The sequence below is a fragment of the Daktulosphaira vitifoliae genome, unplaced genomic scaffold, assembly GCF_025091365.1.
Source record: "Daktulosphaira vitifoliae isolate Bord-2020 unplaced genomic scaffold, ASM2509136v1 Scaffold_4, whole genome shotgun sequence".
In the NCBI taxonomy this organism is placed as follows: domain Eukaryota; kingdom Metazoa; phylum Arthropoda; class Insecta; order Hemiptera; family Phylloxeridae; genus Daktulosphaira; species Daktulosphaira vitifoliae.
Window position 1 is genome coordinate 21,790,244 of NW_026099575.1, and position 16,930 is coordinate 21,807,173.

General features: G+C 26.2%; 1 protein-coding gene across 2 annotated transcripts; it reads right to left on the minus strand.

Moving 5' to 3' along the window:
- Positions 1-221: 221 nt before the first annotated feature.
- On the minus strand, positions 222-15,845 carry LOC126904710 (E3 ubiquitin-protein ligase mib1-like). 2 transcript variants are annotated; one of them, XM_050683935.1, is made up of 9 exons: positions 15,741-15,845; positions 15,473-15,527; positions 15,328-15,348; positions 14,778-14,933; positions 14,369-14,512; positions 11,900-11,926; positions 11,793-11,825; positions 11,355-11,519; positions 222-407 (listed from the first exon to the last, which is right to left on the minus strand). In XM_050683935.1, exons 1-9 carry the CDS (start codon positions 15,741-15,743, stop codon positions 316-318), a joined length of 696 nt encoding a protein of 231 aa, XP_050539892.1. In that variant the 5' UTR covers positions 15,744-15,845; the 3' UTR covers positions 222-315. The 2 variants fall into 2 exon arrangements, with proteins under 2 accessions (XP_050539892.1, XP_050539893.1); XM_050683936.1 differs by lacking the exon at positions 15,741-15,845 and adding an exon at positions 15,603-15,626.
- Between the last annotated feature and the right edge of the window lie 1,085 nt (positions 15,846-16,930).

Sequence of the window (16,930 nt, forward strand, 5' to 3'; positions counted from 1 at the left end):
ACCTTACTATCATTGATAATAACAATGCTTTGTACCTGCTAATATCGATGTCATAAAAAACCAATTAGCTACCTGTATTTGTAATCACTTGTGTATTATACCTATATATTAACTCAAAAATTTGAAACTTTAAATGTTTATATCTAATAAACAAATTAAGTTTCATTAAAAATTCATATATGTAGATGTATATGTACATAATAGTGACATCAACTACACAATTCAACGCAATCGAATTTTTATTATAATTTTTCGATCAAATAATATACATCAATAAAAATATATAATATTGAAATAACTTCATAGAATGCGTGTCTAACTTGATTTATTTTTATATCTATTCTTTATGTAGTTGCACACTTTAAGCATGACACTATCGCGTAAAAAACTTTTCGGTAATGCAGGACCTAAAATGAGAATAATAAAATGTAGTATTAATAAAGTGATAAAAAATATCGTACGATTAATTACAAAATAAATAAATCAATAATAATACGTCAGAGTTCAGAACTAAAAGACAGTTATAAATATTACGTATGGCGATACTGTTTTTCTGTAACCTAAAATGTTATAATGTACATGTAGCTTTTAAATCGCCTCCAAAAATGAAATTCACAGGCAATCTTTCAGAAGTATGGAAAAAATGGAAGCAGAGGTATAATTTAAACGTACTAGCGACTTCTACTAACACTTTAACCAATGAGCAACCAAGTAGCTTAGTAACTTTAGATTAGTCGCATTTTGACTAAACGAAAACTACTAAGCTATAATTACTAAATTATTATAAACTATAATAACTAACTATAACTTTTATTAAAATATCGAATCTAAAAGTGACTGTGTAACAGTATTAAAACAACCAATTAAAATAATACATTATCCTTTTTTCGACTTTCTCTAACAACTCAACCTCAGGTAAGAATATTTAAGAATTCATATCTTTTGACGTTGACAGAAATCAGCTCGATGGGAGCTGAGAATAAGCAGCAACAGATACAAAAAAAATACATCATAGTAAAATTAATATCTTCTCAGTTTCATATCGAAGTTGCAAACTTTGTCTTATTTTTTACTCTATAATGTGCTGTATTAAATTATAGAGTTCATTATAATTAAAACATTTATACTAATTTTTATTTTAATACTTTAAATTGGTAAATTATGATATTTTTATCATTTTTGTTCTTAAAATTTCCATAATTTTTTAAAATATGAACGTACCAAAATAATTTTTTTTTATTAACACCTTACGTATTTCCCTTTTATTTGATATAAATTTTTAAAAATCTGACCCTTTACTTACCCACAAGGGGGAATTCAATTTGGAAACTTTTTACAAAAGTAAACTTTTTTCAATTTAATTTTTGATAACGTTCCGGAAATACTGGTTTATTTAAACATATGTAAGCTTATGTTATGTACTATAAAAAAAAAAAAATTGTTCTGATGATATCATTAAAAACATATTATGTTTGTGTTCAAATTTTATTTTATTTTAAAATACATTAAAAGGGTTTTCCATAGTAATGAGTCCACCAATTTTTATAAAATTTACACGAATCTAACTTACATTAAATATAAAGTTATACTTATTTAGATACTTTTACCTCCTTAAAGTTAGGAAGAGCGAATTTTTGAACTAGCTTAAGTTAACCCTTTTAGCTAGAAAGATCTTGTAATGGACGATGGCTGCAACGAATATAATACGTTTTTATACACTTTGAGTACGAAGTTTGAAATCTGACGGTCAAATAACGTTTTTCCGAGTGTAACCTAGTCGATAACACTTGCGTATTTCATGCATGGGATTCAAGCCTACTTAAATTAATTTTTTTCTTAATTCTTTTTTGAGGTGCAAAAAAATTTCATAGTAGGTTTTATTTTTATCTCATTTAGATTGAATAATTTTAATAAATATCAAGGATCCCGTCACTAGTGTCTCCTTGTGAGCAAAACTTTTTTATTCATATATTTTACTATATGGTTTTTTTTATTTCATTAATTGTTCTCTCACTGACATCNTATTTCCCTTTTATTTGATATAAATTTTTAAAAATCTGACCCTTTACTTACCCACAAGGGGGAATTCAATTTGGAAACTTTTTTACAAAAGTAAACTTTTTTCAATTTAATTTTTGATAACGTTCCGGAAATACTGGTTTATTTAAACATATGTTAAGCTTATGTTATGTACTATAAAAAAAAAAAAAATTGTTCTAATGATATCATTAAAAACATATTATATTTGTGTTCAAATTTTATTTTATTTTAAAATACATTAAAAGAGTTTTCCATAGTAATGAGTCCATCAATTTTTATAAAATTTACACGAATCTAACTTACATTAAATATAAAGTTATACTTATTTAGATACTTTTACCTCCTTAAAGTTAGGAAGAGCGAATTTTTGAACTAGCTTAAGTTAACCCTTTTAGCTAGAAAGATCTTGTAATGGACGATGGCTGCAACGAATATAATACGTTTTTATACACTTTGAGTACGAAGTTCGAAATCTGACGGTCAAATAACGTTTTTCCGAGTGTAACCTAGTCGATAACACTTTTACATACATTTCATATACAATATACAATACATTTCATGCATGGGATTCAAGCCTACTTAAATTAATTTTTTTCTTAATTCTTTTTTGAGGTGGAAAAAAATTTCATAGTAGGTTTTATTTTTATCTCATTTAGATTGAATAACTTTAATAAATATCAAGGATCCCGTCACTAGTGTCTCCTTGTGAGCAAAATTTTTTTATTCATATATTTTACTATATGGTTTTTTTTATTTCATTAATTGTTCTCAGCTCTCACTGACATCACTAATTTTTTTATCAATAGCTTTAAAGAACACAATTATTATATTATTGAACTTATAATCACCAAATATTTGGGAAAATTCTTTAATCCTAGCAATAAACCACTGTAATAAATTGCCACTTCAAATAACTTTTTAAATTAAATATCTCCAAATAAATAGGAGTATAAAATTTTTTTTTATACTGAATTACACACTAACATCATATCACTAAAATTAAATATTTTTTAATTGTCATACCAATATATATTTTACTAAACCAAATTTTTACGCCTATTTCAAATGTGAAATTAAATTTTTCTATCACCTCTTTTTTGGGATTAGAAACACATAAACAAATTAATCATAAAACTTTATTATCAAGTTATTATTGATTTTTAATATGTTAAAAATATTCCGTGCAAAATTTAAATTTAAAATGACATTTTTAACTTATATTTTGTTCCTATAAAGTTGATTTTTATGAAAGTTTGTAATTTAAAAATGCTGAACTTTAAATACAATTTTAACCTGACTACATGTTTTGAATTTATATCATTTAATATTTTATGTGGAATAAAATATTGTATTTTTTAGTTTTACATGTGTTCAGAAACTTACATAATTATTTTTAACAGTAAATGTAGATTTGTATTTTTATTGTAATAAATCATTTAAAATTTTACCATTCCTGGTATTTTAACAATTACTATTATTGATATAGTGAATATTATACATTCTGCATGTTAAGCATTTTTTAAATTAAAACGTACATAATAATCAAGCATAAATATTTGTTATATTAATTAAAAGAATCTTGTTATTATTTAGTTCATATGCGAAACTCTAATTGTAGATTTGTAATCGGGTTTAAAATTGAATTAGAAAAGTATAATTTAATCTCTGATGAAAATTCCTTGTAGAACGGTATATTTATTTTTAGTAACAATCAACTTTTTTTTTAATAGTATTGCATCAATCCCTTTCCGTAAAAATTATAAGACTAAACTAAATATTAATTTCATAGATATTATGAATGTCTAATATATATTCATAAATAATACATATAAATCATAGAGAAATTAGAAATATGAAGGAAATAGGAGTCAATTTTACTTTTAGAGTAATCCACCAATTTTCTAAAATTAATCAATATCTACAGATTTACTTCGAAGCGTTTCTTGATAGTGTTTTAATTACTGTCAGATATCATATATACTTGCCCTAATTATTACACATCTGGACTATGATGCAACTGCACTGTGCTACCGTTTTTTAATATTAGTGTTTCAAGTTTTGAATATCCTTGAATAAAGAGAAATAATCTGATTTTTTAAAAAAAGTATAATAAATGAAAAAAGAATTTATGAAGTTCTTATAACAATAATTGTATTAATTAATCCATATATTTTTAGCTTCGATGAGAAGCTTGTAATGTATTAATTTTACTATGATGAGTTTTTTTTTGTATGTCTGTTACCACTTTTTCTCAGCTCTTAGTGAACCGATTTTTTTCAGCGACACGTCAAATGATTACAACTCATATCTAGTTAAAGACAAGACTCTCGAAAATTTTATAATTTACTCTTTATCGAATCAAAGTTTATTTAGTTCACATTTTCCATATCGTAAGTTAAAATCTTTCATTTCTAATGTTTTTAAAATATTTATTATACTGTAATATATATTTTTTTATACATACATACTCATTTTTTGCTGATTAGAAATAAGATAAAAAATTAGAAATTATTGAAAAAGTCTAATTGCAGATTTGAAAATAATGCAAAAAGTTGATATAGACATTTTTTTTGAATAATAATTTTGATTATGATTTTGATGTTTCTTATAGACGAGTCAAAAAAATTTTTTTTTAAAAATCATTGTATCAAGTAATTCAAATTTTTATACACGTTTGGTATAGAAGTAATAAAATATACTACTAATCAGGATATAATTAAGGAAATAGGAGTTTATATTGCTTTTGTAATTTTACACCAATTTCTTAGAATTAACCACTTGGTTAGACTACAATAGATAGTATTATTATCTTAAATGTATGCTATGTTCAGTAACTGATATAAATAGTTTTCATATATTATAATTATAAGTCTTAAAAATTATAACCAGAATGTAATTAAAAAAATATGAATTGATGTTGCTTTTGAAATAAACCCATAATCTCTTCTTTGAGTTAACCACAAATTTGAATCGAAGCATTTCTTATAATAATGATTTAAATCACCATTATAAGAATCTAAATTAAATTAAATAAAAATTTTAACTTATTTTAAATATTTTACCTCTTAAGTTAAAAGCCTTTGAATTTTTGAACTATCTTAAATTGTCCTTATCATTTCCCTTATCAATTTTATTTTATTTATTATTATATTGTATTATATTATTTATAATATATTATATTATTTATTATTATTTTATTTTCCTTATCAATTTCAAGAGAGCTAATTACAATAGTATTCGGCAATTTATCTTTTCTTACGACTGGTATAACACATTTCTCCCTCACAATGCTAACACCGCTACTAATATATTTTATGATGCTCTGCATAAATCTATTCTTGATTTTGTTCCTCAATGTAGATNAATTTAAAATGACATTTTTAACTTATATTTTGTTCCTATAAAGTTGATTTTTATGAAAGTTTGTAATTTAAAAATGCTGAACTTTAAATACAATTTTAACCTGACTACATGTTTTGAATTTATATCATTTAATATTTTATGTGGAATAAACATAATAATTATTTTTCACAGTAAATGTAGATTTGTATTTTTATTGTAATAAATCATTGAAAATTTTACCATTCCTGGTATTTTAACAATTACTAATATTGATATAGTGAATATTATACATTCTGCATGTTAAGCATTTTTTAAATTAAAACAAATAAATATTTGTTATATTAATTAAAAGAATCTTGTTATTATTTAGTTCATATGTGAAACTCTAATTGTAGATTTGTAATCGGGTTTAAAATGGAAATAGAAAAGTATAATTTAATCTCTGATGAAAATTCCTTGTAGAACGGTATATTTATTTTTAGTAACAATCAACTTTTTTTTTAATAGTATTGCATCAATCCCTTTCCGTAAAAATTATAAGACTAAACTAAATATTAATTTCATAGATATTATGAATGTGTAATATATATTCATATATAATACATATAAATCATAGAGAAATTAGAAATATGAAGGAAATAGGAGTCAATTTTACTTTTAGAGTAATCCACCAATTTTCTAAAATTAATCAATATCTACAGATTTATTTCGAAGCGTTTCTTGATAGTGTTTTAATTACTGTCAGATATTATATATACTTTCTCTAATTATTACACATCTGGACTATGATGCAACTGCACTATGCTACCGTTTTTTAATATTAGTGTTTCAAGTTTTGAATATCCTTGAATAAAGAGAAATAATCTGATTTTTTAAAAAAAGTATAATAAATGAAAAAAGAATTTATGAAGTTCTTATAACAATAATTGTATTAATTAATCTATATATTTTTAGCTTCGATGAGAAGCTGGTAATTTTTTTCAGCTCTTAGTGAACCGATTTTTTTCAGCGACACGTCAAATGATTACAACTCATATCTAGTTAAAGACAAGACTCTCGAAAATTTTATAATTTACTCTTTATCGAATCAAAGTTTATTTAGTTCACATTTTCCATATCGTAAGTTAAAATCTTTCATTTCTAATGTTTTTAAAATATTTATTATACTGTAATATATATTTTTTTATACATACATACTCATTTTTTGCTGATTAGAAATAAGATAAAAAATTAGAAATGATTGAAAAAGTCTAATTGCAGATTTGAAAATAACGCAAAAAGTTGATATAGACATTTTTTTTGAATAATAATTTTGATTATGATTTTGATGTTTCTTATAGACGAGTCAAAAAAATTTTTTTTTAAAAATCATTGTATCAAGTAATTCAAATTTTTATACACGTTTGGTATAGAAGTAATAAAATATACTACTAATCAGGATATAATTAAGGAAATAGGAGTTTATATTGCTTTTGTAATTTTACACCAATTTCTTAGAATTAACCACTTGGTTAGACTACAATAGATAGTATTATTATCTTAAATGTATGCTATGTTCAGTAACTGATATAAATAGTTTTCATATATTATAATTATAAGTCTTAAAAATTATAACCAGAATGTAATTAAAAAAATATGAATTGATGTTGCTTTTGAAATAAACCCATAATCTCTTCTTTGAGTTAACCACAAATTTGAATCGAAGCATTTCTTATAATAATGATTTAAATCACCATTATAAGAATCTAAATTAAATTAAATAAAAATTTTAACTTATTTTAAATATTTTACCTCTTAAGTTAAAAGCCTTTGAATTTTTGAACTATCTTAAATTGTCCTTATCATTTCCCTTATCAATTTTATTTTATTTATTATTATATTGTATTATATTATTTATAATATATTATATTATTTATTATTATTTTATTTTCCTTATCAATTTCAAGAGAGCTAATTACAATAGTATTCGGCAATTTATCTCTTCTTACGACTGGTATAACACATTTCTCCCTCACAATGCTAACACCGCTACTAATATATTTTATGATGCTCTGCATAAATCTATTCTTGATTTTGTTCCTCAATGTAGATTTTATGAACCTACTTATCCTCCTTGGTTTAGTGCTGAGCTCAAAATAATACTGCGTCAAAAAAGGGAAGCTCATGCTAAGTTTAAGTCCTCTTCCAACATGTCATGCTATAAAGAATTTTCATTTCTTCGTCCCAAATTTAAATATACTTCTAAAAAATGCTATCGTGAACACATTAGTAATGCTGAAAAACTACTCAAAGATAAACCGTATGAATTTTGGAAATATGTTAATAGCAAACGGTCATCTTGTAATATACCTAAAATTTTGTCCTACAACGACGTCTGCTCTTCCGATGAGCTTACGTCTGCAAATCTATTTTCTGACTTCTTTTCTTCGGTTTACAGTGCTAAAAAAAATAATGTCTTAATTGACCAACTAGATATTCCCACCTTTGACCTTTCTAACAACGTATAGTTCAGTGTTGATGNCCTAACAACGTATACTTCAGTGTTGATGATGTTTACCATAAATTATCAAACCTACGAGGTGTTGGTTCTGTGGGTCCAGATGGCTTATCTGGTACATTTTTATATGAACTAAGGGAATTATTGGCATATCCTCTATGGATCTTATTTAGGCGTTCCTTAGACGAAGGATCATTTCCATCTATGCTTAAACTTAGTTCCATTACACCGGTATTCAAGACGGACTCCCCTAGTCTTATTTCAAATTACCACCCTATAGCTGTACAGTCCCACATATCAAAAATATTTGAATTGCTTATACTTAATGGAATACAAAGACCTGTTAATAACATTTTAATGGAAGAACAGCATGGCTTTCGCCCGGGTCGCTCATCTTCCACCTGTAATCTTGTGTTCACCAACTATATTTTTAATGCTTTCCAAAATCAATTACAAGTAGATGTTATATACAATGATTTCAGTAAAGCATTTGACTCTGTGGATCATACGACCCTTATTACTGTTCTTAGACAATATGGTTTTGGTGAACCACTACTTTCTTAGATTAGTTCCTATATTTGTGACCGGNTTATCTGGTACATTTTTATATGAACTAAGGGAATTATTGGCATATCCTCTATGGATCTTATTTAGGCGTTCCTTAGACGAAGGATCATTTCCATCTATGCTTAAACTTAGTTCCATTACACCGGTATTCAAGACGGGCTCCCCTAGTCTTATTTCAAATTACCGCCCTATAGCTGTACAGTCCCACATATCAAAAATATTTGAATTGCTTATACTTAATGGAATACAAAGACCTGTTAATAACATTTTAATGGAAGAACAGCATGGCTTTCGCCCGGGTCGCTCATCTTCCACCTGTAATCTTGTGTTCACCAACTATATTTTTAATGCTTTCCAAAATCAATTACAAGTAGATGTTATATACAATGATTTCAGTAAAGCATTTGACTCTGTGGATCATACGACCCTTATTACTATTCTTAGACAATATGGTTTTGGCGAACCACTACTTTCTTAGATTAGTTCCTATATTTGTGACCGATACCAATGGGTAAAAGTATTCGGCGTTAAGTCTAATGTATTTTTAGCGTCTTCTGGTGTCCCCCAGGGAGGTCACTTGTCCCCTATTCTATTTTCCTTATTCTTAAACTGTGTGCATAAAGTTTTACACCATTGTCATTTTCTTTGTTTTGCCGACGACATCAAACTATTTATGCGTGTAAGCTCAACCGATGACTGTTTGAAATTACAGGATGACCTTAATAGATTTTCTAAATGGTCAAACTCAATGGGATTGTCACTTAATTTAACCAAATGCAAGGTCTTTACGTTTCATAGAACAAAACATCCTATTGTGTTTCACTATAGTATTACTGCAGTAAATATCTCGCGTGAGTTAAACTCTATTACAGATCTAGGCTTTAAGTTTAGTTATAATCTTGATCCTATGCTTCATATTGATTATGTATGCTGTAAAGCTTTTAAAGCGTTTGGTTTTATTATGCGTTTGGCCAAAGATTTCAAGCAAGGACTTTCACTTAAAGTGTTATTCTGTTCTATAGTCAGACCTATTCTAGAATATGGTAGTGTAGTATGGGATCCTTATACTGCCTTGGGCTCGCTACAGCTTGAGCGAGTTCAGCGAAAGTTCCTACGCTTTGTCAGCTACTCGCTCAACATAGTCTGTCCAAACCACGATTATGCCCCTGTCTCGTATTTGCTTGGCCTATCCTCATTAGTTGAGCGTAGGCGCTATGCTGGAATTAATTTCCTAATTGGTTTATTGAATGGTAATATTGATTCGCCGATCCTGTTGTCCCTCATATGTTTCAGAGTACCTCAGCGCGCAACAAGAAATAATGCTCCATTTGTTGTCCCTCACTGCCTAACTAATTATGCAAAAAATGAGCCACTTAGGCGTCTTATGACTAATACANGCAACAAGAAATAATGCTCCATTTGTTGTCCCTCACTGCCTAACTAATTATGCAAAAAATGAGCCACTTAGGCGTCTTATGACCAATGCCAATGTTGACCCTAACTTTTCATTTTAATTTTTGTATTTTTCTTTATGTTTTATAATTAAATTCATTTTCATTATTTATTTATTTTTTTTTATCTTTACGTTTAATAATTAATTTGCATATTTTTAGTATATATCTTTCTATGTTACAATAACCTAATTTATGTACTTGTATTATTTGTAAAAAGGGCTTCTGCCCGTGAAATTATAAAATAAAATAAAATATGTATGATACATGGTTGTCAGGTCGGTTATGTGGTTTACCTTTTATACGTGTTAAATTATTGAACTATTAGTTGTTTTATATTAAATTGATATTTATTATAAAAATTAAAAAAAAAAGACACAGTAAAATTAATTAAGATTTTTTTACAAAAATAGCATATTTTTTAATAGGACAATTATTTTTACCATGAAGACAAGTCCAGAGATCATATTTTTCTTTTTCAAATTAAAGTATATTACATAAGCTTTAATTTAAGAGATATATATATATACAAGTGTTAGTCTTTCCGGTATATTTTCAAAAGTTGAAAAAGTTAATTTTTTGTGAAAAAGTTGCCATTTTGAAACCCTTTCTATTGGCAGGTAAAGGGTCAAATGTTCACAAAAATATATCTTATGATAGTAACATGTCTAAGGTATCCATAAAAAAAAATTATATTGATTTGTTCATTTTTAAAAAAAGTTATGACAGAAAAAAGCGATAGCAAAATGAGGTCGCGGCACAATATGGACATCGCACAGTTAGGACAAGTATAAATGATATCCGACAGTGATTAGTTAATTGATTTATAATTATAATGTATGAATAAATAATAACTATATTATTTAAATTTAGTATAAAATTGATATTCAATAATTTAGTATTGTAATTTTTACGGAGATATTATAAAAATAATAAAGTATTGTTTATTTCTTTACTTTTAAAAATTTAAAAGGCTTTTCAATAAAAAAATGTTGTTGCTTATAAGAAATTTATAAGTTTTATACACTGGACTACAAGGAACTTTCACCAGAAACAAAAATATACTTTTCTAAATCAACTTTTCGCAATGTGTTTCAAATTAGACTTTCTCTATCACTTCTAAGTTTTAATATTAAAAAATAAGTATTTATATATAAACAATTATGAAGAACAAAAAAAAATTGTTTTAAATTAATAGTGATTTTTAATTTTAATATGTTAAAAATAAGAAAAATGACATATTTAACCTATATTTTTAACCCTTTAAAGTTGATTTTTGTGAAAGTTTATAGTAAAAAAAAAAAAGGAATTTATTATCATGTCTTTTAACTCAACTTGCAAGTTTGAAATTGACATTATTAAATAGAAAAAAATGAAATTGTTAAGATTAATATGTAGTCAGGAAATAGCATATATTACCATATATTTAAATATATAAGTAAAAATAAAACACTTACGTTCTTCTCTTGTAAAGTTAGTAATTTCCATTTTGCAATTTTTACAATGTGTAATATTTTTATGAGTTCCGCAAGAAGTACAACAATTATGGTAACAAGGAAAAATATACCCTACAGCTATTGCTTTATTGCATAATTGACATACCGACATTTTTTTCGTAATAGCTAAAAAAATATAATTTTAAAATTAATACGACTATATTTTTTTCAGTGTAAAGTTTAAATAATAAAAATAATGTGGCTAATTATTTAAAATTAAAAATATTTAACTTAAAATGTTACAAAAAAATTACTAAAATATCGCGGATATGTACTTCGTAAACAATGTTAACATTATCAATGCATAACAACTGTATGTTTACATGATATATAATTTATCATGGAATTATGAGATAAAAGATAATATAATATACAATTAAAAATAAATTGAATACTTACGCTTTTGATTAGAAAAGCTGTTTAATTTCAAGGCTTTAAAGTAAAAAGTGTTAATAAATACATTTTTTAAGACAGAGAAATATGTTGTTTATTAATAAAATACTTACGATATTCACCCAAAGACAAATCATTATCTAAAGAATAAAAATAATTTTGAAAATAAATAAATGTCAGCTTTATCAATACAATCTAAAAATGAAATTGCCTAATTTATAAATATAGTTGACTTTTTTGTTTTTTTTTTTTTATTATCCCTATGGATAGGATAAAAGATTAATTCCACGGCCATTCTGTCATCGTAAAAGACGATTAATGAGGTTGCATCAGGTTGATAGCTGGCGTAAAATTTTGTGAAAGTAGAGTCCTGACACAAAACTTAGGCAGATTGCCTCATTTCAGATGTACGCGGGGACAACAGGCGAGAACAAATAAAATAGTTAAAGACGAAAAAGACCTAAAGAACAAAGTGTTTGATACCAGCCACTTGTATGGTAGCTATTTCAACAGTAATGTGTTGAGGATAACAGGTAATGCTTGTGCATTAACAGTATAGGGGCGTCATAGCTCAATTTTAGACTGGACTCGTATATAAGGGAGAAAGATAGATACAATGTAAGAATAGATACGTGGAATGTTGGAACATTAACTAGTAAAAGTATTGAAGAAGAGATAAGTTAATAATTATTTTGTACAGGAAATTAAGTAGAGGAAGAGAAAGAAAAGGAAATAGGCGAGGACTATAAAATAAGACAATACTAAAACAATTGTAAGGATGATAATGAATTTGGAGATGAAAAAACCCAGCACAGTTGGGTCGCGTTAAAGTGACCACGTGGAATAGTTTGGTCCAGTATAGATGATATCTGACAGGGATTAAATCACTATCATAAAAAACGCTGCGTTGCAAATATGCAAGTAGTGTTTAATTTAAAAAAATTGGTGGATTATTCCAAAAGCTACACGACTTCCTATTTCCTTATTTATATCCCGATTACTAGTTATAAGTGGATTTTTTATCGGCCTGCAACAACAAGGTGGTTTGCCAGTTGCATAATGACTAGCTAAGGTAGCAAGGGTCACCACCACCTAGGCGAAGTGTCACACCTATCAGATATGATTATCGGAACATAGGTTGAATTTAATTTAAAGTTAATTAAAAGTGTAATTTAAGTTAGTATGTCGTTATATGTATAAATGATTACAATACCTCGTGGTTTATTAACCACAACTATAATAATTGAAGTTGTATGTCGTTGATTTGTAAAACATACCTAAATTAAGGAACAGGGAATAAATACACGCGAGTACTTAAGTTACTCTCGCAATAAAACAAATATTACAGTTAAAAGTAATAAGGAAATTTAATTTAATTGTTTAAAAGGACAATTAAGTTAAACATGGACAAAAATACGACATGAAATATCAAAAACCATGTCTACAAATAAAGGCAACAAAAATAAAATAAAATATTTAAACAAAAAACAAATAATATCACAAACATTACGGATGGTATTAGAACACATCCGTTAATGTTAATTGGAAATTAATGAAAAACACCAGGAGCTCCTTAGCGTTGGCTAAAAGAAAAGGGAAACACGTGCTTTCCACACATAAACAAAAATAAGTTAATTTATCATAAAATAAAGTAATTAATATAATACAGATCATCGCATAAATAAAATTATAAAACAGAAAAAGATACTCGGCCTCCAAAGAGACCCATCCGATAGTCTGAATTCTTCGCCGAAAAGACCTGACCGTTCGTCGTTGGCGGCTCTACTCCATCATTGAAAAAAGTGACAATAAAGCAACAAACATGTGCACTCTAACACGGACAATGACTGAAGAAGGAATGGAGAAGAGCCAACACCGATCTAACGGCATTTTCAAATCAATAACGTCCAGTCTTTTTGGGAGGGATCAATATCGGTGAACAATTCGATTTTAATTATATTTATTCTCTTTTGTCGTCTCATCTAGCGGTCAGCGGCAAAAATAATGAGTGGTCGACACCGCTGTGCCAGGAAAAGGTTTTTATGCGTGATACAATAAATAAGTAGACATAACAAAAAATTTTAAAGGGTCCACCTTCGAATTTGTGACGTTACAAAGTTTTATGATTTATAAGAGTAATTAATGAATAAATATATAGTGATATAGTAGGATTAAAAAAAAAAAGTATGTCGAATGAAAAAGGTATATAAATAGTATTTTTCAATGAAAAATTGTATTGATCCATATATTTTTCAATAAGTTATAAATGTAAAATATAACATCGAGAATTTTCAAAAGTTAAGTTGAAAAAATTAATGTCTAGTTTTTATGTTATTTAATTTACAACAATAAAGTGTATTAAATTTTAGTTACTATATGAATAATTTTTGTGTAAAAGTTATAAGTAGAAATATGATTTATAATTTATTTCTAAAATATTAAAAATAACCATTCTTATATTCATGTATATATAGGGTGATTTTTTAATTTTAGAATTTATTTGATTATTTCAAATTTTCAATTAAGTAACTCAAGAGTTCTTATTGTAAAATTTAAGCAGTTTAATTAGCAAAAGGAATTACCGGGTTTTTTAAACAAACTTGGGAATACCGTTTTGGTTGTTTCATTAATACTTCGACTCTCATCATTTATTCTAGAACAAGATCCTAAATAAGAATTTTCATCGATTCTTCTTACTATATCATCAAGATTAATTGGACGCTTTTCTGAAAATAATTTGAATGGAATTGTAAAATATAAACTATTATACAATAATAATTCTTAAATTTGGCTTAATATGTAATTCAATGATTTTAATTTAAGAATAATTTTGCTTTCATTTATTTTTCATTATTATCTAGATCCAATATAATGTTAATATCTTATATGTAAAATGTATAGTTCAACATCTTCAATAGTTGTTGGAAAATTTAGTTTAAATGTTACAAAATATTTAGTAATAATGTTAATTATAATATATGTTATAATTACCCAATCTTAGACATTTGTTTATATTCAAATCACACTTTGGGCAATTTTTCCCATCCAAATCTATAGTACATTTGCTACAAGAAACAATGTCATTACAAGGTTCAAACATAACTTGAGGCTTTTTCGCATTACATATTAAACAAAGAGAATGATTATCTAGGAAAAACAATAATTACCGTGTATTTAGTATTTTAATATTTATATATTAAAATGCATTGTAAACGGTACCTAACGGTAATCTATTTTATTTGTAGTATTAAACTTAAAGAAATGGCGTAATTAGAGTTTCATTTTGAGCAATGATACATAAAAGAAAATTTTTCACATACCCTCCATACGAAAAAAAATGGTATCTGAATATTCCCCAATAATTACGCCAGTAATTTTGCCAAAGATTTAATGTACTAACACATGCGGAAATTTTGGAATAGAAAATTGCTAAAAGTCGTTCAAAAGAGAGTGCGCGGGAGGTGACATGGGATACTTAAACAATTTTAATACATAATATTAAATTAATTAATAAATATGAGTTTTGATTTAAAAAACTCACCATTCCCAGACATCACACATACTGTTTAAAATGAAATATCCAGTTATAAAAACTAATTTTAAGTAAATTTGTTCTTTATGTTATTTTTAATATTGTATTTTAATTTTTTTTATTTAATGATTCAAATATTTCTCATCATACTTACTATCGATGAAGCACATTAATGATGCTATAATTACTTTACTGATTGATAATAGTTCCTAAAATTTGACAACATTTAAGCTTAAAATAAAATATTACGTACAATAGAACTTAAATTTATAAAACAGTTATACTTCTATTTTTTATTATTCATATTTTTTAATTGTATTTGTAAGTTAGATATAGTTTTCTTAAAAAAATACTACAAAAAATGTTTAATTTAATAATTGTTTAAGAAATTTACTTATATATAATCTTAAACAAGATCTTACCATTTTTTAAAACTAAATGTACAGAAGAATGTAGGTGACGTTATATTAAATGAACATGAAAATAATGCAAAAACAGATTAATTACCTTAAGGTAACAAATTTTTATTTAATAAAAAATTCTATATAATGTAAATACAGATATTATTGTTTAAGTTTTTTTGTCAAATAAAATAGTTTCTATTTATAAATTTACTTCGATGTTGAGTCGTACAAGTTTATATTATGTTTACCGTAAAAACGGTAAACATTATATACAAAATAGTTTTTCAGTGGTTGACAAAAACACACTACTTGTAACGGACTCATTTGTAGTGCGCTAATTTTTTTGTAGTTGTATCAAGAGCAAACTACTTTTGTTAGAAATAACGTCAATAAAGTTTTGTAATTTTTTAGTAGTGAAAATTCTTTGTTACTTGCTATTATTTATTATAACACAGGCCAATTTTAAAGGCCTATACAAATGATTAAATTTGTCGGAGAAGTCTCAAACTTCATACAAATTTTTTTTTAATATCATCAAATTATAAAATTTTAGTTTTTTATGATTTAATTATTTAATAAATACTTAATTATTATATAATTATGAAAAATTATTATATAAAAAGATTAGATTTTTAATGCGAGTTTTGTGACAGAAGCCATGCCTTCTTTGCCATAGAAGTCAATGGAGCACTCTGATTGGTGTACTTGACCACACTACTGATCAATAGTAAAGTGATACTTTTGATTGTTATTTTTCGACACGCCCTCTGCCAGACTTTAACCCCCAACGTATCCGTCTCCTAATTTTAACATTACTCGATTGCTCTTTGGATACATATATAGATAGATAACGTCCCACGTCGTTACCGACGTTTCATCATACCTTTACCACGGTATCGTTCGCTCGATGGCTTCGTTTTGCATTATTGCAGTCACGTCGATTACACGAATTTCCCCATATTATAATTGCGGTTACGTTTGCCGTTACTCGTTTCCCATGTGACCTGGCGACATCATTTTATTATCATTTTTTTCCCACGACCTCCGCCTTTTTTTTATAATTTATGTACATTTTTAGAGTTGTTAATATTACGTTAACTGTTCATTGATAAGTATTGGATAACGATAATTATATGTGTTCGTACAATTGTACTTTTAACCCCCACTTCAATTTTATTTTATATAAAAATATACATTATTTTAATGTT

Coding starts and splice junctions, on each gene's coding strand:
- LOC126904710 (XM_050683935.1), bottom strand. Junction 11,927..14,368: donor AAGTTTGTTTAAAAAACCCG/GTAATTCCTTTT, acceptor TTTATTCTTTAG/ATAATGATTTGTCTTTGGGT. Junction 11,826..11,899: donor TTTGTCTTTGGGTGAATATC/GTAAGTATTTTA, acceptor TTTACTTTAAAG/CCTTGAAATTAAACAGCTTT.